The sequence below is a fragment of the Myotis brandtii genome, unplaced genomic scaffold (assembly GCF_000412655.1).
Source record: "Myotis brandtii unplaced genomic scaffold, ASM41265v1 scaffold1858, whole genome shotgun sequence".
Taxonomy (NCBI): Eukaryota; Metazoa; Chordata; class Mammalia; order Chiroptera; family Vespertilionidae; genus Myotis; species Myotis brandtii.
Window position 1 is genome coordinate 59,188 of NW_005356896.1, and position 24,379 is coordinate 83,566.

General features: G+C 44.3%; 1 protein-coding gene across 1 annotated transcript in view; it reads right to left on the reverse strand.

The window, feature by feature from the left end:
* LRGUK (leucine-rich repeats and guanylate kinase domain containing) overlaps positions 1-24,379 on the reverse strand; it is a gene marked incomplete at its 5' end in the record, with an annotated part of 101,588 nt that overhangs the window by 27,417 nt on the left and 49,792 nt on the right. The window contains 2 exons of the mRNA XM_005864116.2: positions 21,765-21,860; positions 22,188-22,389. Coding sequence (XP_005864178.1) covers positions 21,765-21,860; positions 22,188-22,389 — 298 coding nt within the window. The remainder of the gene's footprint in view (positions 1-21,764; positions 21,861-22,187; positions 22,390-24,379) is intronic.

Below are 24,379 nucleotides of genomic sequence, written 5' to 3' on the forward strand. Positions count from 1 at the left end.
TTTATTTACCTTCTATAATTGAAACTTTGTTGCTTTGAGTGGAGCTCAAAGCCAGCCGCGGCAGGCAGGGAAGCTTGGCTTCCTCCATCATTGGGGCAACCAAGCCTCCTGCTTGCTCCAGCTCCGTGGCTGCCAGCCACCATCTTGGTTGGGTTAATTTGCATCTAGTTGCTCTGACTGGCTGGTGAGCGTGGCTTAAGGCATAGCGAAGGTACGGTCAATTTGCATGTTTGTCTTTTATTAGTGTAGATAGCATTTGTGTCAGGGTGCCTTGTTCCTTTCTGAGATGTAAGTCATTTGTACTATAGTGTAAAGAAACCAACTTCTACCTGATGATACAATGCAGTTGTATTTTAATGGCTTCTCAGCAACAAGACATTTTAGGTAAAGATCACTATTAACTGCATTGTAATGCCACCACTTTAATGACTTGGACTCCTATAATAAACAGTTTCATACAGTTCTTAATATAGTTTCTAAAGTCTTAATACATCAATGGACAAGAGTTTCTATTTCTCAATTTAAAAAAACACATCAGCTCTAGCCAGTTTGCTCAGTGGTTAGAGTGAAGGGTTTTGGGTTTGATTCTGGTCAAGGGCACATAACTGGGTTGCAGGCTCAATTCCAGGCCCCGTTCAGGGCACATGTGGGAGGGAACTAATGGATGTGTCTCTCTTACATTGATGTTTCTCTGACTCTCCCCCTCCCTTCCACTCTGTGCAAAAATCAATGGAAAAAATATCCTCAGGGGAGGATTAACAACAACAACAACAACAAAAAATTAAAAACACACACCATAATTCCCAATGTTATAATACCCTACAACAAAGTTTCTTAATGGGATCTTATTCAAAGTACCTAAATTAAAGTCAACCTTGAGGCAACATTAAAAAGATAAAAATTACTTTACAGTACACAAAAATACCAAGTTCTTCAGTATATAGGCTAAATTTATTTAAACTGCTCCAATGAAGTATAAGTGAATTTAATGATGCCTGACAAATTTTAAAGTTATTTTATGGATTTGTGCCATTACTATATGCAGGAAAATATAAATGAAATATCTGTAACTACATCTCAAATTAATTCTAAATAGCTTAGACCTTTTAGTTAGAATTATATCCTCTTGCAGTCAAATGATTTAAAATAATATTTATCTAAACCATTTAAAAAGAATGAGCATAGAATCCAACCTAAGTAATAAATGCAGTAGAAGCCATGTTCCTAAGAATAAAACATTTGTACGTGTGTTTAATATCATATCATCACGCAGTCTAAACAAGGCCTTTTACTTTATAAAAGAAAGTAGAAAATAAAAGATGCTGATGATCTAATACTACAGGCCCACAGCAATGTCAATAACTAGTAATAAAATAAGAATCTAGGGGTCAAATTGTGAATACAGTTGACCCTTGAAAAACATGGATTGGAACTGTAGGGTCCACTTATATGTGTATTTTTTCAATAAATACAGTAAATGTATTTTCCTTATGATTTCTTAATAACATTTTCTTTTATATAGCTTACTTTATCATAAGAATACAGTATGTAATACATATGACATACAAAATATGTGTTAATCGACTGTCAGGGGTCCTCAAACTTTTTAAACAGGGGGCCAGTTCACTGTCCCTCAGACCGTTGGAGGGCTGGACTATAGTTTAAAAAAATACTATGAACAAATTCCTATGCACACTGCACATATCTTATTTTGAAGTAAAAAAACAAAACGGGAACAAATACAATATTTGTATTTGCATGTGGCCCGCGGGCCGTAGTTTGAGGACCCCTGGTTATGTCATGAGTAAGGCTTCTGGTCTATAGTAGGCTTAGTAGCTAAGCTTTTGGGGAATAAGAAGTTATATGTATATTTTTCAACCATACGGGAAGCTAGTGCCCCCTAACCCATGTGTTGTTCAAGGATCAACTGTATTTTGAAAACCAAAAATCACTATTTTAATAACCAATTTTTCTGTATTAATGAGGTTATATGTATAGGAAAATAACTGAGTCACTCTCTTGCCCAAAAACAAGAAACTTAACCATTTTAAATATAAATTTACATTTTTAATTGATTTCAGAGAGAGGAAGGGAAAGGGAGAGAGAGATTGAAACATCAGTAATTAGAGAGAATTATAGATAGGCTGCCTCCTGCACGCCCCCCACAGGGGATCAAGCCCACAAGCTGGCGAACCTCGATCTCCTGGTTTATGGGTCAACGTTCAACCATCAAGTCACACCAGCAGGGCTAAATACACACTTTTTACCATTTATATAAAGCGTTGCAAAAAGTGAATCCCTACTAGAGTTTCTCTTTGAAGACACTTGGAAATGTATGGCTTGGAAATAGCCCTTAATTTTTAGACAAAAGTTCTCAGCCAGCCCGATGATTTCCATATTGTTCACTTTTTTTTACCACTCAAATGGAGCTTTTAAAAAACATGTTTATGTAGGTAATAATGAGGCTACACTAATAACATTAGGTAATAAAAATACCGTGTGCAAATTTTTTTTACTAACAAGAGTAATTTATACTTATGATTAAACAGGCATACCTATATAAAATGTAAATACCTTTAAAATCCTTGTAAAAGAGTCTCAATGCTGAAATATGTAACCATAAAAAAGACCAAACAAAGAGCAAAAATCTGCTATGCAATGAAAAACGTTTATTTTTAGTAGGACAGTTACATAATTTGTAGTGGAAAGTTAAGGGAAAAGCTGTTCATTAGGAAGTGTGCCCACAAAACTGAAGGCACCAAAGGAATCTATTTTTTCAGGACAGAATTAAATCTTAAAGGTTTTATAGATCTGTGCTTATAAGAAATGATAGCAAGTAGAAAAATAATCATTTTACATAATATCCATAATAATTTTCCATAGTAAAATAAGCTTTTAAAGTATAAAGCTACCACGTAAGTCCAAGGAAATGCAGTAATAATGCTCATGTTACGTATGGTAAAATGAATATACCAATTAAGCTATTCTAACAGTAAAGTACTTTATTCTTGAGTGTCCAATCAAAGGAATAATCGGCTATTTAAACAGAGGACAGGCTCTACATCAGGACAAAGGGAAGTGTGTGAATGTGCATTCTCAGACAGACAGGGTGAGGTACAGAAAGGGTTTCTTGCCGCTGAACTTCATCCTTCATTGAAGTAGAAGCCTTGTACCTGGAATGCCTTCAGGAGAGTTGAACTAGGGGTCACTGTTTGGACACTGTATTCAGAATGTCCTAACTAAAACATATAACAAAAGTACCCTGAATTTCAGTTCTCTAAAATGGATGAGTTTATTGTGCAGCAATTAATTGACATCTTGAAGGCGATACCATAAAGGACAGGTAAATTTCAAGAGGCGAAACGTGATACATAAGACCTAGATGTGTGTAGAATTTGGGAAAGGGAAAAGAGAAGAAAAGGGTAGCGATGATTGGCAGGAAAAAGGATAGAAACCTTGAGGGAGCTGAATACACACTAAAGTTTCTTCTCCTTTGAGCAGTATTGTTTGATAACTCGAGTTCTGATGTGATTTTTATCCAACCCAAACACCCACTTACACGGGGTGAGTGTGGTCTTCGCTTGATAAGGGCTCAGTCTTCAAAAACAATTCTTTCAAAGATGTTTCACTGGTCAATTCCTTTAACAAAGGCATTTTTTATTTTTTGCCCTTTTTCACTTTGTTTTTCTATTTTTTTCCTTTGGAAACTGGTGGTCTTTAGATTTGGTAGCATGCAGAAGCCAGTCTGTCTCACCCCACAACAGACAGAAATGCCCCCTATCTGGTAGTTTATTCCTGAGTCAAGTAACTTGACAGCATCTGCCATTTGAAACATAACTACAAGTGCCTCTGATTTGATCAGTAAGTAAATAGTAATAGTAAAAATAATAGGTAACACTAACTGAGCATGTCCTATGTGCCAGGCGCTGCTTTAGAAGGCTTTTCTGTGAGCATCATGAGTTTCAGTGCTGCCTGTGAAAGCTCGTGAAAGAATCTGAGCTAAGTAACTGAACCACAGTTTCTTTCTAATTCAGTCAAGGTTGTCAATGTTTTTAAAAGGATTTTCAGAGACTGGTATCCCATTTGCCAAATATTTACACCTAGTTTGACTGTTATTGTCCTATTCTGATTAATGATAAAATGCTATTTAGAAAAATTTGTTTTTAGATATGGAAACAACTCAAGTGCTCATCAACAGATGCATGTTTTTAAAAGGATTTTCAGAGATGGGTATCCCATTTGCCAAATATTTACACCTAGTTTGACCGTATTGTCCTATTCTGATTAATGATAAAATGCTACTTTAAAAAATTTGTTATTAGATATGGAAACAACTCAAGTGCTCATCAACAGATGAGCAGATAAAAAAGTTGTGGTCCACATACACAATGGAATATTACTTGGCCATAAAAAGGATAAAATCTTACCATTTGTGACAGCACGGATGTACCCACAGGGTATTATGCTAATAAGTAAGTCAGAGAAAGACAAATACCAGATTATTTCACTTATATGTGAAATCTAAAGAACAAAATAAAATGAATAAACAAAATAGAAACAGACATAAAGATACAGCGAACAAACTGATGGTTGCCAGAGGGGAGGGGGCCTGGGGACTGCGTGAAAAAGGTGAAGAGATTAAGAAGTACAGATTGGTAGCTACAACATAGTCACTGGATGTAAAGTACAGCATAGAGAATAATATTGCAGCCAGGTGGGTACTGGAAATATCAGAGGTACACTTTGTAAAGTACTGACCACTATGCTGTACACCTGAAACTACTACAAAATAATAGGGAATGTAAACTGTAATTGAAAAATAAAATTTAAGTTCGTAAAAAACATTTTTTTGCTGCTTACATGTTAATACTAACAAACACTAATATCAGCATTACTATGTGTCAAGCGTTGTTCTGGGTGTTTTCCAATATATTCACTCATTTAATCTTCACAATAATCTGGAGATAGCTAATATTATTTCCATTTTACATGTGAGAACTTTGTACTTACCCAAGTTCACACAGCTAAACCATAGTGAAACTGAAGTTTCTAATTAATATTTTGACATTTAGTGTTATTCGAATTCATGAGCTTCTAAATTTATAATCTTTAATAATAATGATAATAATAATAGTAATAAAAAAAAAGGTGCCCTAGCTGGTTTGGCTCAGTGGATAGAGCAGCTGGCCTGCGGACTGAAAGGTCCCAGGTTTGATTCTGGTCAAGGGCAAATGCCTGGGTTGCGGGCTCGATCCCCCAAAAGGGGTGTGCAGGAGGCAGCCAATCAATGATTCTCTCTCATCACTGATTTCCTATCTCTCTTTCCCTCTCCTTTCCTCTTTGAAATCAATAAAAATATATTTAAAAAATAAAATCAATAAAAACATGTTTTTTTTAAAAAAGGTCTTCAGCTTTCCTAATCATGACTACGCTCTCAAAATCACTTTTAAGATTAAGATTTGGTCTTCTAACATTATCTATCATCAACACAAAGAAATAGGCTCTTCTTATCTTCTTCTCTGAATGCCTGATCAGTAAAGAAAAGTGATTTCTAGAATTATGTCTTTCAAATTGAACTAAGCAACTAATTAAATTCACTTAGACACACTGTCTTTGACACTATGCAAATAGCGCAATTATCTGAAGTGAAATTTGGAGGATCAAATATTTTCCTCTTCTCCATAGTCCTCTACAGCATGATTCTAAAGGCAACACAGCATTCCAGCATGTGGCTGTACCATAACATGTTTCCAAAACTTATTTTTAAATCCCATTAGATGGTTTGGTTATTTTCAGATTTTTTAAATAAAGACATTAATATGATCATCCTTGTATATAAATTATTTCCTTATAATTCTTGGATTGGAATTATGAGGTTCAAGATATGAACAATTTTTAAGGTTTTGACAGATATTATAAAACTGTCCCCAGAAAAGTTGTGCCAATTTACTTTATTTTTTTATTTTGATTGATTTCAGAGAGGGAGAAGGAGAGAGAGAGAGAAACATCAATGATGAGATAGAATCATTGATCAGCTGCCTCCTGCATACCCCACACTGGGGATTGAGCCCACAACCCAGGCATGTGACTTGGAACTGTAATCGAACCCAGGACCCTTCAGTCGTCCCGCAGGCCGAGGCTCTATCCACTGAGCAAAACCGGCTAGGGCTCAATTTACGTTTGAATGATGACACAGAAAGTGCTCTTACCCTTAGCCTCACCAAGAACAGGTATTAATTTGTTTTCCATCTTTGCCAGTTTGGTACCCCAAAAATGTCTATTTGGTTTTAACTTATAGAGAGGTTAAATACTTTTGACATATTTACTGGTTCTTTTTATTTCCTCTGTTATGAATTAACAAATCACGTCCTTTGTCCAATTATATTTTGAAACCTAAAAATAATTGACTTAGCTCTTTAAACATTTGAAGAAGGCTCTCATATGTCCGGTGGAACTATTATCTCTGATGATTTGAATACTAGGGGCCAGACTTCCTTTCAAACACTGAAAATGACATTAGCTAATAGAATGTCTAAAGTCCATAATTTCTCCCTATAGAGATAGCTTTGCTGAGAGACATAGCGAATGGAAGTGATATGAATTTTGTCAATGTAGATGGAAAATGACAGTTTTTGAATATTTATATTCTGCCATCAAAAAGCAGTTGCTTTCCTTACACCAAGAAAGTCAGTAATAGCAGTAAAAACGTCTCACCAGAGAGGAGCCGGTGATTTTCTCGACTCCTTTCCTTGGACCACAGACAAAATGCTGTCCAGCTGCACTGCATCTGAGACACTGTGCCACCAAACAGAAGCACAAACACACACTAAAACATTCTCTATCACTGACCCCGGGAAGGAGGCCCGAGCTTCCCTTCAAATCAAGTGGAGAGAAATTTGGCTTCTCCCTCCATTACTACCCCAATGAAAATGCAACCCAAATGCACTGAGGAGCCTCCAAAACAGTTGCACAAAGAGGAAATCACGGGACATTTTAAACTGTTCACCTAAGTGAGGTGTTGGTGCCACCAAAATGCCCCACACACAGCTCATAAGCAGCAGGAGGTTACCCTTATTATTTCCCTCTTTCACAACCTGCCTTCCCATACACCCAACCCAAAATGGGACAAACAGCAGGCATTCCTCCTGTGCCTGCTCCTGTGTATGCTGTTTGCTCTTTCACAACCTGCCTTCCCATACACCCAACCCAAATAACTCTTGACTCTCCGTTCCTGCCACAAGGCCTTATTTCTGGCCCTTACTGTCTGATCAGGACTAGTACAAGAGCTTTTCAGCCATTTTTCCTGCCTCTGACATTGCTTTCCTCAAATTCATCCCCTATACCATCTCTAAACAGATGCCTCTAAGATAAAAACGTAATCCCATTGTTGGACGATCAAGCTCCACGTTCACTGGCATAGCACAGAAGGCCCTTTGAACTTACATATGCCTGGGGCTCTCCCAGCATGTGGGTCGTTAGAATATGCTGTGCTTGATCCTGTGTATGCTGTTTGCTCTTCTGAGAAACCTCCCCTCTCTCCCATCAGTCTGCTGACTAATTCTGCAACCTTGGGGACTTAGCTGAAGGACCACCTCCTCTTCGAAATGTTTCCTGATTCAATCTCCACATCCCAGGCGGAATTCAGTGCCCTTCTTGGTATCCTTATGACATTCTGGAAAAATCGGTAAATAATTTTCTTGCCTACGTGACGCTGAACTTAGCCTAGATTCTGCCAGGCCTCCAGCTGCCCAAGTCACATGGTGCTGTAACAAACCCTAACTGTCTCCTCTGTTGACGTGCAAGCTCCTCGAAGTGTCCTCATCATCTCACTATATGTAGCAACTATCACAGTGTCTGGCACATAGGAGGTAATCAATGCTTCTTGAATAAACTAACACAATAAAAATGTTAAAATTCACCTTCTTACTTTCATTTTGGACAAACCAGATAAATCAGAGGGTAATTACCAGTATAACACAGGCTTTTAGTTTGACAAGAGGATACTTGCATCATGAATTTAAGAATATCAATTTCTTGCCCAGCCAGTGTGGCTCAGTGGTTGAGCATCAACCCATGAACCAAGAGGTCACTGGTTCAATTCCCACTCAGGGCACATGCCCAGGTTGCCAGCTTGATCCCCAGTAGGGGGAGTACAGGAGGCAGGCGACTGATGTTGATGTTTCTCTCTCATCAATGTTTCTCTCCCTCTCCCATCCTTTCTTTTTCAAATCGATCAAAACATATTTAGAAAAAAAATATCAATTTCCTCTACTGCCCTTGAAATACCATTTGACATACATTCAATTTTGTGGATGCATACCTTCTGTGTAAGATAAGACACATTTATACAGGGATTTAGTCGTCAATTACACTTTAAAATACAGAATGCCAAACACAACTTAGCATGCCACTGTATACCCAGGATAATAAGCATGCAGTAAGTATCTTGCAACTTTTTAAGAGTTGAATCTTGGGTTGGCTGCTTTGCTCACAATATCCTCTTTCTGGGAATGCAGACTCCACACACTCCAGGAGTGGGCACAAGGGGTAGGTCTCCATGTGACAGAGTAGACTGGTTTAAGAATGAGCCTGACCCAAGCTGGGCCAGAGTCTTTCCCTCAACTTTAAAAAAATCTTATGATCAAGGAACACTTGAACCGATCCCTTTCTAGTAGTGGGAGCTGCCAGTTGTTAGATGAGATGAGATGTAAAACTTGAGAGGTGTTAGTGGCCGAGTTCCCTGCCACCTGCAGAAACTGATATGCAGTCATTAGTATCAGAGAGAATAAAGGCAACACGGAGGAGAAAACAGGGAGGAGAACTGACGAGAGTCCAGGAGGTGATGAGAGTCCAGGTGGCGGCCAGGGGCCAGGAGACAAGAATCAGTAGATCACAAAATACTCCGATGACAAGAGCACAGGTTATGTCCAACAGCTGGATCCCAATCTCTCTGCACCTCTGCCCTCCCCACAGTTTGGTTGTGTGAGACCGTTCCACTCCCGTCTAAGACATTCACATAAGCTGGCTCTGGTTGGACACCTGTCACTGGCCAGCAAAAGAATCCTGATGGTCTGAATACATGAAAACGAATTCACCTGAACCCCTGCTCCCCCCACCCCCCAATTCTTTTAACGGATTCAGCCAGATGGTTGGGCATAATGAAGGTGTGAGCTAATTTACAAGAGGCTCCTATTCAGAGAGGGAGGAAGGTATTCATTTTGAAGTACATTTCAAACAAAAGTCAGTTTAAAGCAGTATGTGCCAACAGGATCTGAAATGTTGCATCACAGGGTCACGCACAAGGAGATCGTGTCCTCTGGCCTTCCGAAGGTTCCCACATGTCAACTGTGCATGTGGGAGAGACCAAGACCCACACACTGCAGAGGCTTCCTTCCTCGGGGTTCCTGCTTTCGGACCCCTCAGTAATGTAGGAGGCAGGAGAGTGTTCCAATATAAAAGCGGCTTTTCTAAGGAACAGAACAAAACTTAATGGCAACACAGCACCGCCTCCCCCAAGCTGACTCCTGTTGGGCTCATATGCATCTGGACACCAGGGCTCCTGCTGACACCGCCATGCCCAGCGCTGTCGGCTGGCGGGGGCACTGCTGGCTGGTGTCTCTCTTTATAAGGGCTGCTCTTCCAGGCTGCAATGACCAGCCACAAAAGAGGCACCGAAGGGCAAAGACTGGCTGTCTTCTAAGAACCCAGTGGCTGGACTGGGCGGTACGGGTGGGCCCTTCTTGGATGACTCGGGTTGCAGAGGGACATTGGGTGTGAGCTCAGCGCCCTGGCCACGCTCTCCATCCTGGGGTCCTGGGTCAGCACTTCTTCGGGCACTGGCACTGCTAAACCTTGGTGCTCTGGCTGCCCCTGGCTCGCAGCCTCTCCTGCCGGCCACCCTGCTCCTCAGCAGACACTGGATTCTGGGGTGCAGCAGGGCTTCTGTCGTGGGATGCCCCTTCGTGTTTTGGGGTGTGTTTCTCATTGGTTTGCTGCCTGGAAGCATCGTCCCCTTGGACAGAGCCCTCTCTGGTCTCGCTGGTCCCTGGGGCAGGCTGCGGGGTGGGGGCTGAGACATCCTGCTCCGGGAGGTCTGACACCGGCTCTCCCTTCCAAGACCTTCCCCTGTGATGAGCCTCTTCTTTTCTCCTTGGACGCCCCGTGGAGGCGGGACCGCCCGCAGTGGACTCTGCATGGCGGGGAGCTCTCCCGTGGGCCAGCGGACCCTCCCGGGTGGGCCGATCACTGCCAAGGGTGGTTTTATTTTCTTGAGAGAGCCCTCCAGCACGCTCTCTTTTCGAAGATGGCCCTTTGGTGGACGTAACTACCTTCTGAACCAGGTCATTTGGGGGGAGGTTGGCATGGGCCTTTTTTCTGGAATGCTGCACTTTTCCCCTTTCCTGTTCCTGTAATCCGGGATCCCCAGGTGCTGGCTCAGCGTGGGGTGGCTCAGGAATCCCTGGGGGGTGGGCTCTGCTTTTCTGGCTCCTCTGAGGGCTCCGGGGAGGGCTGGGGTTAGGGGCGGCGGCGGTCTCTGGGCCGGTGGGTCTGCTCTGGGATTCTGGCTGCAAGGCTGTCTGGTGGCTTGTGGGCGGCACCTCTGTCAGGTGTGCTGGTCCTCTAGCTGTCCCTCTCTGGGCAGGGAGTTTTTTTTTCCTCGCTACTGCTTGCTGCACAGGCTCTTGGTTTGGGGGTGATGCCTGCATATCCGGAATCTTCTTGCTGGAAGAGCGGCCACCTTGGGGTGCTTGCCTCTCCTTGGCAGACCTTGCCTGATGACGGGCCCCCCGGTTCTGAGGCAGGGGCGTGGGAAGGCGAGGGAGCCTGACCCCCGGGGCCTCCTCTTCCTGGGGCAGGTCAGGGGCAGGCTGGGGGGTGTGCTCCTGGGTGGGGGGGCTGATCAGAGGGAGTTTCACCTCCCTGACGCTCTCCTCCTGGACGTGCTGAGGACTGTGGCCTGGATGGGGGCTCAGGTGCGGTGGTGGTTTGGAATTTGGGGGGCTGATGAGAGGGAGTTTGCCGGGGTCCCCTTCCTGAGCTGGTGGAGGCTTCGGAGAGGGCGTCCTGGGTTGATCTGCGGCTGCGCGGGGTGAGGGGAGTCGGGGGGAGGGCCTCGGGCTCTGGAGGGGAGCGAGGACCCGCGGCCGGGGCAGCCTGCTGGGGGCCAGTTGGCTTCTGGAAAGCAAAGCCGCTGGGTCTCCCCTGTCCTGGGGCTGCCTGCTGATTCCTGGGTCTTGGGGGGGCGGCGGTCCTGGGAAAGGAGTGCTGACCCTGACTCCCGCCTCTGGAGTTCCCTCCTCCAGGGGATGTTGAGATTCTCCCAGCATCAGAGCCCCTTTGGGGTGGGACGGCTGTCCTGGGGGGTCATGATGGGAACTGCTGGGTGGCAAATCAGCTGACTCAGTCTCTTCAGCCTGGCTTCTCTGGGGGCTGAGGGGTGTCGGGCCAGGCCCCTGTGGAGGTTCGGGCGAGGGTGGGTCGGTGGGGGTCACCTCGACCTCCCCCGACTCCTCATTCTGTTCCGGCGGAGGGCTGGGGGCTGGAGGTGGGTCAGGGAGCCGAGGGGGCCCCTGCCCTTCTTCACCTGCTACCGGCTCGGATGTCCCGGCCTCGTTTTCAGGGGGGTTTGTGGTGGTTCTTGTTGAGGAAAGAGCTGACTGTGGCGCATCGCCTTCCTTCTGGTTTGGGGATGCGGCCTGGGCCTCGGGGGCGATGCTCAGAGCCGACGACCCGGGCTGTGCAGGAGCCTCAGCGCCGATGTGACCACGGGGAGAAGGCTCTCCCTGAGGGGTGGCTCCCCCCGGACTCAGCTCCCGGTTCTGGTTTTCAGGGACCTGCCCCCCAGAGAGACGCTCTGCGGCCAGGCCGTCTGCCTGCAGTTTTGCCAGGCGCCTGGGGGAGGGAACCAGGTGTGCTGGGACCCCGGAGGGCGTCTTCTTGTTCGAGGGGTCTCCTGCTTTGATATAAAAAGACGTTAGCGAAGACTCTCTTCAGAAGTTAATCACCAAAAACACCTTGCCCTTTGCTGCACCCAGGCCCATGTAAAGCATGAGATTGCACATATAGAAGCATACAACCATCCCTGCTCCTGGGGGTACGAAGTGTCCAGATTTCTCTTAGTTAATGGAATTTAGAACCTTAGTCAACTGAAAACATGCACTTTACTGAATAAACATAAAGAGGTTACTCACAGAACCAACATTTATATCCAGCTCTGAGAGTGGCAAGAACATTTGCTAAGTGAATGAGATTTACGTTTCCCCACCTTGCAGGCCCAGGCTGCTTTCAGGGGCAGGAAGTAGGAGATGGGCGTCTAAGCCAAACAAAGTCCCTCGGTTTCCTTGTGTACTGGCAGCCCCTCAGAGACACTGCGCTCTGCGGGAGGCGTGCCAGCGCACCAACCCCAGCAGGTGCGTGAAGCTCCGCAGCACTCAGGAAACAAGTGCTGGATGGCAGAAGGAAGGAGGGCGTAGAGCCCAGAGAACCCTCAGGCCCCGTGGCTCAGAGGTGCTGCTCCCCAGGATCCCCCATTCAGGTTGCCACCCCACCTCACCCCCGGGGCTACCCTTTTCCCTCTGAGTCTTCCCTGGCATCCAAAATGGCTCTCAATAAACGTGATACATCACATAAACAGATTGAAAGACAAAAATCACATGATCATTTCAATTGACACAGAAAAAGTATTCACCAAAATCCAACACCCTTTTGTGATAAAAACTCTCAGGAAAGTGGGAATAGCGGGATCATACCTCAACATGATAAAGGCCATATATGACAAATCTACAGTCAACATCATACTCAGTCGTTGGCAAAAATTAAACCATTTTCCCTAAGAACAGGAGCAAGAAAAGAATGTCCACTTTCACCACTCTTATCAACATAGTACTGGAAGTCCTCGCCACAGCAATCAAGCAAGAAGAAAACATAAAAGGTATCCAAATTGGAAAGGAGGAAGTAAAACTCTCATTATTTGCAGATGGCATGATACTGTACATAGAAAACTCACCAAAAACTACCCACCAAAAAAGTACCCCACCAAAAAACAACTAGACTTAATAAATGAACTCAGCAATGTAGCAGGATACAAAATTAACTCTCAGAAATTGATGGCATTTTTATACACCAATAACGGATTCTCAGAAAGAGGAACTAAAAAACAACCCCATTTACCACTGCAACAAAAAATTAAGATACTTAGGAATAAATTTAACCAAGGAGGTAATTTTCCAAGTATCAAATATCCAACTGCTATTTGATACTTGGAAAATTACAGGACATTAAAAAAAGAGATAGAGAAAGATATAAACAAGGGAAGAATATACCATGTTTATGGATTAGTAGAATCAACATCATTAAAATGTCCATACTACCCAAAGCAATCTATATTTTCCATGCAACCCCTGTTAAAATACCAATGGCAGATCTAGACAAAAATTTATATGGAACCAAAAAAGGCCCCGAATAGCCACAGCAATCTTGAGAAAGAAGAACAAAGCTGAGAAATCACAATACCAGATATCAAGTTATACCGCAAAGCCACTGTACTCAAAACAATGTGGTATTTGTCACAAGAACAGGCATATAGATCAATGGAGCAGAATAGAGACCCCAGAAATCGACCCAGGCCATTACACTCAATTAATATTTGACAAAGAAGGCAAGAGCATACAGTGGAATAAAGACAGTCTTTTTAATAAATAGTGTTGGAAAAATTGGATAGATACTAGTACGTGCAAAAATATGAATCTAGACCACCAACTTACACCATACACAAAAATAAACTCAAAATGGATTAAAAACTTAAAAGTCGTGAAGCCATAAAATCTTAGAAGAAACCATAGGCAGCAAAATCTCAGACATTTCTTGTAGCAATATGTTTGCCAATACATCTCCTAGGGCAGTGATGGCGAACCTTTTGAGCTCGGCATGTCAGCATTTTGAAAAACCCCAACTTAACTCTAGTGCCATGTCACCTATAGAAATTTTTTTATATTTGCAACCATAGTAAAACAAAGACTTATATTTTTGATATTTATTTTATATATTTAAATGCCACTTAACAAAGAAAAATCAACCAAAAAAATGAGTTCGTGTGTCACCTCTGACATGCGTGTCATAGGTTCGCCATCACTGTCCTAGGGTAAGGGAAATACGAGAAAATAAACAAATGGGACTACATTAAAATAAAAAGCTTTTGCACAGCAAAAGAAACCATCAACAAAATGAAGAGGGCGCCCACTGTATGGGAGAACATATTTGCAAATGATACATCTGAAAAGGGGTTAATTTCCAAAATATATAAGGAACTCATACAACTTAACAAAAGGAAGACAACAATCCAATTAAAACATGGGCAAAGGACCTAAATAGACACTTCTCCAAAGTGCCATACAGATGGCCAAGAGACATACAAAAAAATGCTCAAAGTCAATGATCATCAGAGATGCAAATTAAAACAAAGAGGTATCACCTCACACCTGTCAGATGGCTATCATTGAAAAATCAACAAATGACAAGTGCTGGCAAGGATGTGGAGAAAAGGGAACCCTAGTACACTGCTAATGGGAATGCAGACTGGAAAACAGTATGGGGTTTCCTCAAAAAATTAAATATAGAACTGCTATTTGATACAGTGATCCCACTTCTAGGAATATATTCTAAGAAACCCAAAACACCAATAAAAAAGAATGGTATGCACCCTATGTTCATAGCAGCACAATTTACAATAGCTAAGATCTGGAAACAGCCCAAGTGCCCTTCGGTAGATGAGTAGATAAAAAAGTTGTGGTACATTTACACCATAGAATACTACGCAGCTGTAAAAAAGAAGGATCTCATACCCTTTGAGACAGATCTCTTGGAGGGACCTGAAGAGTATTATGTTAAGCGAAATAAGCCAGTCAGAGAAAGACAAGCATCACATGATCTCACTCATATTTGGAATCTAATGAACAAAAGAAACAAATGAACAAAATAGGTCCAGAGACACAGAAGCACGGAACAGACTGACACATCTCAGAGGGAAGGCGGGGGTGGGTGGGTAGGGAGAGATTAACTGCGGAACTTATATGCATACTAGAGGCCAGGTACATGACATTCATGTACTGAAGGAGGGGGTATTCCCTCAGCCCAGCCTGCACCCTCTTGCAGTCTGGGACCCCTCAGGGATGTCCACCTGCCGGCTTAGGCCCGCTCCACACGGGGAGTGGAGTGCCACTCAGCCAGAAGCCGGGCTCGCTGCTCCTTAGTGCTGCCTCAGAGGCGGGAGAGGCTCCCACCACCACCACTGTGCTCACCAGCTGTGAGCCTGCTGGTGAGCCCAGCTTCTGGCTGAACAGTGCTCCCCCTATGGGAGCACACTGACCACCAGGCGGCAGCTCCTGCATTGAGCATCTGACCCCTGGTGGGTCAGTGTGCATCATAGCAACTGGTCGTTCTGCTGTTTGGTCGATTTGCATATTGGCCTTTTATTATATAGGATATGCATAGCCCATGGACGCAGACAAGATGTGGTGGAGGCCTGGAGTGGGCATGGGTGCAGGGTGGAGGGACCAATGGGAAAAAAAGGGGGGGGGGAGATCTGTAATACTTTCAACAATAAAGATAGATGTTTTGTATAAAGGCTCGCTGAGGCCACTGTCAATGGCAATGCTGCAGAGGGGGACTGCTTCCTTTGTTCACTATGACAGCAAGTTCTCTGAGTGACTGGGTCTCATGGACAGTCTCAGAGACACCATCACCCCAATAAGCACTGTTTATGATAGAAGCCCTGCTGTTCTCATGTCCCTATAGCACCTTAAGCCAGTCTAAGGACATGGCTCTGCATGCTATCACTCAGAGGCAGCACAGCCTAGAACGGCCCTGAAGAAACTAGCCTCAGCTCACTTTGGGGGAGACCAAACAAGTCAGGCCCCCGAGGTGGTCCCAGGGTATGAGCTTGGACTGCCCCAGGTAGTGTAGGTGCGCATCCTCCGCATCCCCTCAAACCAGGCGTCTCTGTGGAAGGGGGTGGGGACAGGGGAAGAGCTTGCCTCTTGGTAGGGTGTCTGGGGGGATGCCCTGATCATCATTCTTATCTCCCTAGTTTACATCGCTTATAAATTAGAACACAAATTTAGTCAAGAAACAGGTTAAAACCAAATATAATAACAGTGAAAACATCTAGAATAGGCAAATTCATAGAGACAGAAAATAGGTTAGCGGTTACCAAGTCCCGGGAGGAGTTATTACTTAAGGGATACAGAGTTTCTGTTTGCGGTGATGGAAAATTTTGGAAAACGGGTAGTGATAATGGTTAGGCAACATTGTGAGTGTAATTAATAACACTAAGTCGTATACTTAAAATGGTTAAAATGGCATGTTTTATGTTATTTCTTTTTACTACATAGAAATCTAGAAAAATATAAGAAGAGTGAAACCCAATGCTGAGGTTCTTTAAGTCTTCCTGGTTTCCTGCAATCAGACATGCAGGATTTCCCCTGACTTCCACAGTTTAACTGTTCATGTAATTTGTCAAATGATGCCATACCCTTTATTAGAGATAACGGCACCACTTTATGGACTGGCAAATTGACCAATTTCCCCTGTTTGCTCATCGCCATCATCAATTTCCTCCATCATTAGTCAGAATTCTGAATGACTTGCAAATATAATTTCATGTTATGATCTCTATAGCGAGAATGCAGGGTGGAAGTTGGATCGGCTCTTTATAAAGCTTTGCTAGAGCCTGGTCGGGTAGCTCGGTTGGTTACCCAGCTCAGCTGGCATCCCAATACACCAAGGTTGTGGGTTTGATTCCTGGTCATGGCACATACAAGACTCAATCAATGAATGCACAAATAAGTGAGCAACAAATCGATGCTTCTCTCTCTCTCTCCCCTTTCCTCTCTCTAAAATCATTAAAAATGAAAAATGAAAAAAGGAAAAGAAAAGCTTTACTGGAAGAAATGGGCTGTATGGAGACATATGGAGGGTAAAGGTATCCCTTACACTGAATTGTGAATATAGTGAGTTTTTCCTAATTTTATAGAAGTTATATTGTTTACTTGGCTTTTTTGGTCTTTATAGTTTAGAAATATTTACCTGTATTGCTATAGGGAAAAAAAAATAAGATAACTGTGTACTTTAATTGCTATACACTTTTAATTAATGGTAGATCTAAAGATCTCAAGGTTTTATAATTCCTCTGTACCTAAAGTCACTATTTTATACCTGCATGGAATAAAAATTCAGTTAGTCTCTCCCCTGCTGCAGGTTTAGCTTTCTGGGGCCAGGCTGATGGGCCTGCTATCAGCTCAGGATTGATAATCTGGGGTTTACTTTTACCACTTTGTGCCACTTTCATTGTTGAAGAAAAGGAATTAAAACTGCATTCTCAGTTACAAATAAACAACATAGAACTACCAGAGATAAAATCATCTCTCTCTCTATATATATATATAAAAGCTTAAGTGACCGGCCAACCAGCTGACCAGCTGGTAGCTATGACATGCACTGACCACCAGGGGGCAGATGCTCAACATAGGTGCTGCCGAATGACAGCAATTTTGCAGAGTGCCCTCTCGCACTCCGGGACCCCTCGGGGATGTCGGACTGCTGGTTTTGGCCCTATCTCTGCAGGCCAGGCCGAGGGACCCCAGGGTGCATGAATCCATTATAATATGTCTAGTCTATTATAATATCAAATATTTGGGAATAATTTCCAGTTTGCATTGATACAGGATCCCTGTTTCTATGAAAAGAATGCTGTTGGCCATCAGATTCCTGTGTGTACTAACATGTAATATAGATGCTCTAACCAGCTGGGCACACCTCAGCTCCGAAGACTGGACTCTAACAGTGTTCCATAATATTACATGTGTTGACTTTTTAAAAAAGAAATGGGTGTTTAAGTGATTTCTCTAAATTAATCATTATTGGTGACATTGAGAATATAAAATTAAGGATTCCTACTTTTAGTCCAGTTTCTAATTGCTCAGACAAAACTGTCTTTCACAGGATCTTAAATATATTCTTACCTTCTTAGCTCAATTATATATATAAAATATTCCACTATACTGAAATTACCAACTTTTGTTTCTTGGGGTCCCACTTATATGTGTAATACTAGTATAAACATTTATATAGATATACCTAAACTACAGAAATTAACATCAGAGTGACAGGCAAACAGGTGAGAGCCAGCAGGGCCTGTGGCAATGACCCTGATGGAGTCCTGACCTTCACCTGGTGGTAGCTGTGGTGCGCCCGCCCCTCAGTGAGCCTGTAAACACCTGGCCCCGCCCCCTCAGTGAGCCTGTAAACACCTGGCCCATGCTCCTTGGCAATACTTCCCAGCTGTGAATCTCTGGTTCTACTCTTGGGCCACTAGAGACACTATAAATTAGAAAATGGACAATGTTAATGAGAATTTTTTAATACTCACTTGAATAATGTTTAGGCTCCACAAAAAAGTCAAATCCATCCTTAAACCATCAACTGAGAAATAAAAAAAAAACTTCAACAAATTAACTGTATAAATAAGAAAGTATGTGGCATCTTAAGAAAAACATATTTTATTCTAAAATACTAAACCTGCCAGAAAAACAGGGGCTGTTGGGTTTAGTGATTTGATATATTAATCACAAACACTCCCATCTGCTTTGGGAAAGATGGAATTCTATTAGTCAATAACTGGATGGCCCTGTTACAGTTATGAAATGATCTGAGAACTTACAAATTCTTTAATTCACACTTTTCATTAAGTCAGACAGGGCTAACCTAATTAGTGCAAAAAAATGAAGTTTTATTATACCTTTGAAAATGGGAGTCCATTTTCCTACGCACACATTATCTGGTCTATTAATTTCCTGAATAGCAACTGCATGCAACAGTGAGAGTTTCTGGCAGTTGCAGAATAAGAAACAATGGAGATGACCCCCCGCCCCCACACACACACACGCGAACACACGCTGTCCCCCTATGGCTCTTCCCTTCCCTCCCCTGCTGCCCCCGCTGACTGTTGAGTCAGAGACAGAATCCTGCACAGACGTGACCACCACTCAGAGGTGCCCCAGAGCCACGGATCCAGAAGCGCACTTTCCTCCGTTACTCAGAACTGGTCAGGCTCGGGGGACTGACTCATGTTTATCCAAACCCACAAGGGGCTGATTTAAAAGCCAGGACATCAATTTATTAATTTACAATGGGAGATGGGCCTGGCTCAGGGATCGGGGCAGGGTGTTCTAACGTAAGGGACAGCCCCCACCGGGACAGGACCACCCAGGGGACCAAATTAAAGATCAGGAGGAGGCTGCTGGGTCGGCAAGGATTTAAAGCAAAGGGAGCCAGATTTCCTCAAGAGAAACTTCCATCAAGCTACCGAGGCCTCATTAGATAGCCTGCGCTGCTCGGGGGGGCACAGGTGCTGAAGAGCCGCTGCCTGACGCAAACACACCGCCCCGGGACTGTGGACGGAGCCCGCCCTCCACGCCTCCGCTCCTGCCTGTTTCACACAGGGCACACTTTCCTCAGGGGCACTACAGAGAGTAGATCGTCCTCTCCTTACTTGCCTCTAAGACAGTGGTTCTCAACTTTGGCTGCACATTAGAATCACCTGGGAATCTTTTTAAAATCCTGGTTTCTGGGCCTCATCCTCCGGAGATTCTGTTTCTTTGTTATGGGGAGGATGAGGCCCAGAAATCAGGATTTTAAAAAGATTCCCAGGTGGTTCTAATGTGCAGCCAAAGTTGAGAACCACTGGCACAGCCAGTGTAACTGGTGGATTCGGGACCGTTCTGCCCCCGCCTGGCAGGACGCACTGGCCCTGTCCTACCTGGGCAGAGTCACAGAGGCTAGAAACCACGTGTACACCAAGCTGTGGGCATCCACACAGCAGCCAAGTCTCCAGTTAGCGGTTCACAATGAGCAACTTGGGAATGTGGTTCCGCCCATTGGTGGCGCCTTGTTTTTATTATGGTGGTAAAATAACACGTCACATAAAATTTACCGGGTTAACCATATTTAGAGAGCACAAGTCACTGGCGTTCGGTACACTCACAGTGTTGTGCAGCCATCACCACCACCGTCTGCAGAACTCCTTTCCTCTTGGGGAACGGAAACCCCGCCCCACTCCTCCAGCCCCCGGCCACCACTCTTCTACTTTCGGTCTTTAACGAGTTCGCCTCCTATCTGCGGAATCATATAGTATTTGTGTTCTTGTGTCTGGCTTATTTCACTTAGCATAATGTTCCCAAGTTTATCTATGTTGTAGCAGGTGTCAGAATTGCTTTCTTTTTTAAGGAAGAATAGTGTCCCATTGTAGGCATACACCACATTTTGTTTATCCGTTCATCCTTCCATAGACATTGGGTAGCTTCCCCATTTTGGCTGCTGTAAATAATGCTGCTACGACCACAGGCGTACAAATATCTGTTCATGTCTCTGCTTTCAGTTCTTTGGGGGCATATACGCAGAAGTGGAATTTCTAGGTCACAAGGTGATTCTATTTTTTTCCTTTTCTATTTTTTTAGGTAATTCTGTTTTTAATTTTTTGAGGAACCACCATATTGATTTTCAGAGCAGCTATACCATTTTACATTCCCAATTTCTTTACATCCATGCCAACATATTTTGTGTATGTTTTGGTTTTTGTTATAGTCATCCTAGTGAGTATGAGGTAGATCTGGGGGAACCTTATAAATACATTTCAAATGACTCAGGTTCGAAAATTCTAACTTAAGAATCCTAGATTCCTAGGAGATGCACTCACATATCCCAATCACTCCTGCTCACACACGACCCATGAGGCCGTGGGGAACACTCAATCCATTTAGAAGGCAGTAACCTGAAGCTCAGAGCAGTAAGCAGCTTGCCCGGAGGAGCGGCAGGGCTAGGGCTGGCTCACAGGCTCTGGCCCGCGCTCTCACGCTACACTCTGCGGCGCCACTTTTTGAGGGCTAGGGCAACGCAGAGAAATCTCTTGGACTAAAACAACAGTAGAATCCTAGATTCCGAGGAGATGCACTCACATATCCCACATCACTGCTGCTCACACACGACCCATGAGGCCGTGGGGAGCATTCAATCCATTTAGAAGGCAGTAACCTGAAGCTCAGAGCAGTAAGCAGCTTGCCCGGAGGAGCGGCAGGGCCAGGGCTGGCTCACAGGCTCTGGCCCGCGCTCTCACGCTACACTCTGCGGCGCCACTTTTTGAGGGCTAGGGCAACGCAGAGAAATCTCTTGGACTAAAACAACAGTAAACACAAACCTGCCAAGCAGAACACAGTCTTGAGGGACCCTATGGGAGCCAAACCTCTGGGAGGCAAAGTTCTGACCTGTGAGGCTGACCAGCCTGTGTACTGCCAGCCTCCCAGGCTCTGCCCCGCACATCCCTGAAGGGCAGTCCTCTGGGTTCCCCTGTGGCCCCTGAGACAAGCAGAGGGACAGGCCCAGGGGGCTCACTCAACTCGGCTGTCTGTGGGGAGGATGGCCCCAGGGGAAGTGTGGGGACTAAGGAGCTACACGCAGCTTGAGCCTGGTTGATAGTACAGTGGGGCCTTGACTTACGAGTGTCCCGACTAACGAGTTTTTTGAGATACCAGCTGTCTCTCGGCTGATTTTTTGCTTTGAGTTGACAGAGTAATTTGAGTTAACGAGCTCCTTAACAAGCTCAGTCTCAGAACGAATTAAACTCGTAAGTCAAGGCCCCACTGTACTCAACTACTCAAAGATTTGTTTTCCTCTCCTCACACACAAATTCTGGCACCAAGTGGCTAGCACTGTACCTGCAGGTGGAGCCAAACCTGTGGCGGTGTCCTGACCCAGTCCAAGGTACTCCTGAACCAGCTGACTCAGCTGTTGGTAGGCAGCATCCAGATCATCTGTGGCAAAGAGAGAGTGTACTTTAAAACACCAGAATCCTATCAACATATAGCCAATTGGCAACTGTGGACGGTAGCGATTTTTTAGCTCCATTTAAGTTTATGAATATCATGGCAGGCAATGTCCTAGGGTGGCCCCACGACATGGACAGGACCTGGGAACAGCTCTGGACTGAGGACAACTCCTGGCAGGGAGCCAACAAGGAAACAGCCTCAGGCCTACAACCACAAGTAACTGCACTCAGCCAACAATAACAATATACTTAAAGCAGATTCCCCAAGTTCCCAGTGACCTTCAGAAATAAAACTTTGCTACAAGTTACCAACCTGCATTGATCACTGCATCAAAAAATCCTGGAGATTTCTGATTAATTTTAATGTAATGGTCCACTCGGGAGACAGCAAATTCAATCTCTACACGACTGAAGAGCCCTTTCCTCCGCAGGTGGCCCTCGTATTTTTTCTTGTTCAGGGGTAGCACCAGGATATACCGAGGTTCAAAATGGGAGAGCTTCAAACTTCTTACACCCTGCACATTGAAAAAGGGTAATAAGTTAGACACAGAGACAGGATTTAGAAATAACTTTGGAGATGTCTGAAAACGTAAAGCAGGGGTCCTCAAACTACGGCCCGCGGGCCACGTGCAAATACAAATATTGTATTTGTTCCCGTTTTGTTTTTTTACTTCAAAATAAGATATGTGCAGTGTGCATAGGAATTTGTTCATAGTTTTTTTTAAAACTATAGTCCGGCCCTCCAACGGTCTGAGGGGCAGTGAACTGGCCCCGTTTAAAAAGTTTGAGGAACTCTGATGTAAAGTATACTAAGTAATATTACATTGAAGAATTGCTTTCATAATAAGAAATAACTAGCTATTATTTCCCTATACATATCTCAAGATTGGATTTTCATTACTGCTCCCTCTTCATCAAATATTAAATTATCATTGGAAATATAAGAACTCATTCTACCTGGTATCCTCGAACTAATCACTCCAATGAACATTACTGTCCAAAAAGACAACTGCCTGATACACACAGGTACCCTCAGGGCAGCACTGCTTCTTTATTACTGAAGAGCAACTTCAGTTCTACATTTCAAAGGCCTCCTGGCAGCGTCAGGACAGAGATCTTACCAGAGAGAAAGGCTCCTCTGTTCCCTTTTGTCATCTCCCTGGGACACTTCCTGTTCCTCCACCAGCCAGCAGCCTGACCAGCTCCTGTCACAGCCTCTCCCCAGAGCACAGGACGGCCCAGCTCCAGACCCCGCGATACCCAAGCCCACAGCGGGAAGCAGCGCAGGTGGAGGTGTTAGCTCCCGGGAACCCCGTGCAAACCCTCACCTGAGCCCGTTTTCTCATCAGGGAAATGAGAGAGTTACTCGACCCGCAGCTCCTTCCAGCTCAGTCCTCTCACTAACAGTTTCACCCAGTGCTCAAAATCTTTGTTTTAAAAATTCAGGGGAAGAAATACAGGCTCTTTTCAAAAACAACTTCTAAGAGTCCATGGCGAGAGCAGTTGAGAGAACTGGGAGTAAAGCCTGACTTATGGACTCAACCTCTTGGGAACGAGCAGGAAAAAGCTCCCAGGGAGGAAAATGGGAAGCCAGGAGCCACGCTCAGAACCGCTGAACTGCCAACAGGTGGACGCAGGGAGCTGGGGAGTCCTGGGCCTTAAAAATGCATCAACTTTCACCTCTTCTTCTTCCTTGTCCAAAGACGACGTTGTTGGAAAAAGGCCTTTTATAAAAACAATGAAAACCTCCTTAAATGCAAACCCAATCCCATGCAGAACGACAGGGCGAGCAGGATTTGAAGTTGGGAAAGGTGAAGAGCTGGGAGAAGCGGGAGGGTTCCCTGAAGCTGGACACTCACACCCACACCTGGAGCCGGAAGGGACCACGGCTCCTGCTCCGTGAAGTTTTAAGAAACACACTGAGTCAATAGGAAGGGAATACCAAACGTGCCCAGATTTAGTTTTCCGTTAAGTTTGGGCTAATGGAATAATGTTTATTACAGATATTTTTTCTGACTCCAAAAATGTTAGACCCCCAGAGCAAGTACAATGGGCCAGGTACGGAAACTCACCAGGGCAGAAAGTCCCGGATGCCTGGCAAGGGGCCAAACAGAGGAGACAAGCACCTTGCCCCCAGGGTAACCTATCCTCCCCAGCATAGCACTGGTCACAGGGTTTGGACCCCTGATCTTTCCTATCACTGGTTAGGCCATCTCCTCTAAAGACAACATCTAGGCCTCAGTTGCATTTCAGCTCCAGGCCTCAAAAAGCAGCAAAACCAGACAAGTGGTGCCTTGGCTGCCTCAGGACCAGCTACACTGACTAATGACCCCGGCCCTGGCACCGACCAGTCAGTGGAGACCACGACCCCGAAAGAGCACACCTGGAAGCTGATGAATGGTCTATTGCAGTGGTTCTCAACCTGTGGGTCGCGACCCCTTTGGCGTTTGAACGACCCTTTCACAGGGGTCGCCTAAGACCATCCTGCATATCAGATATTTACAT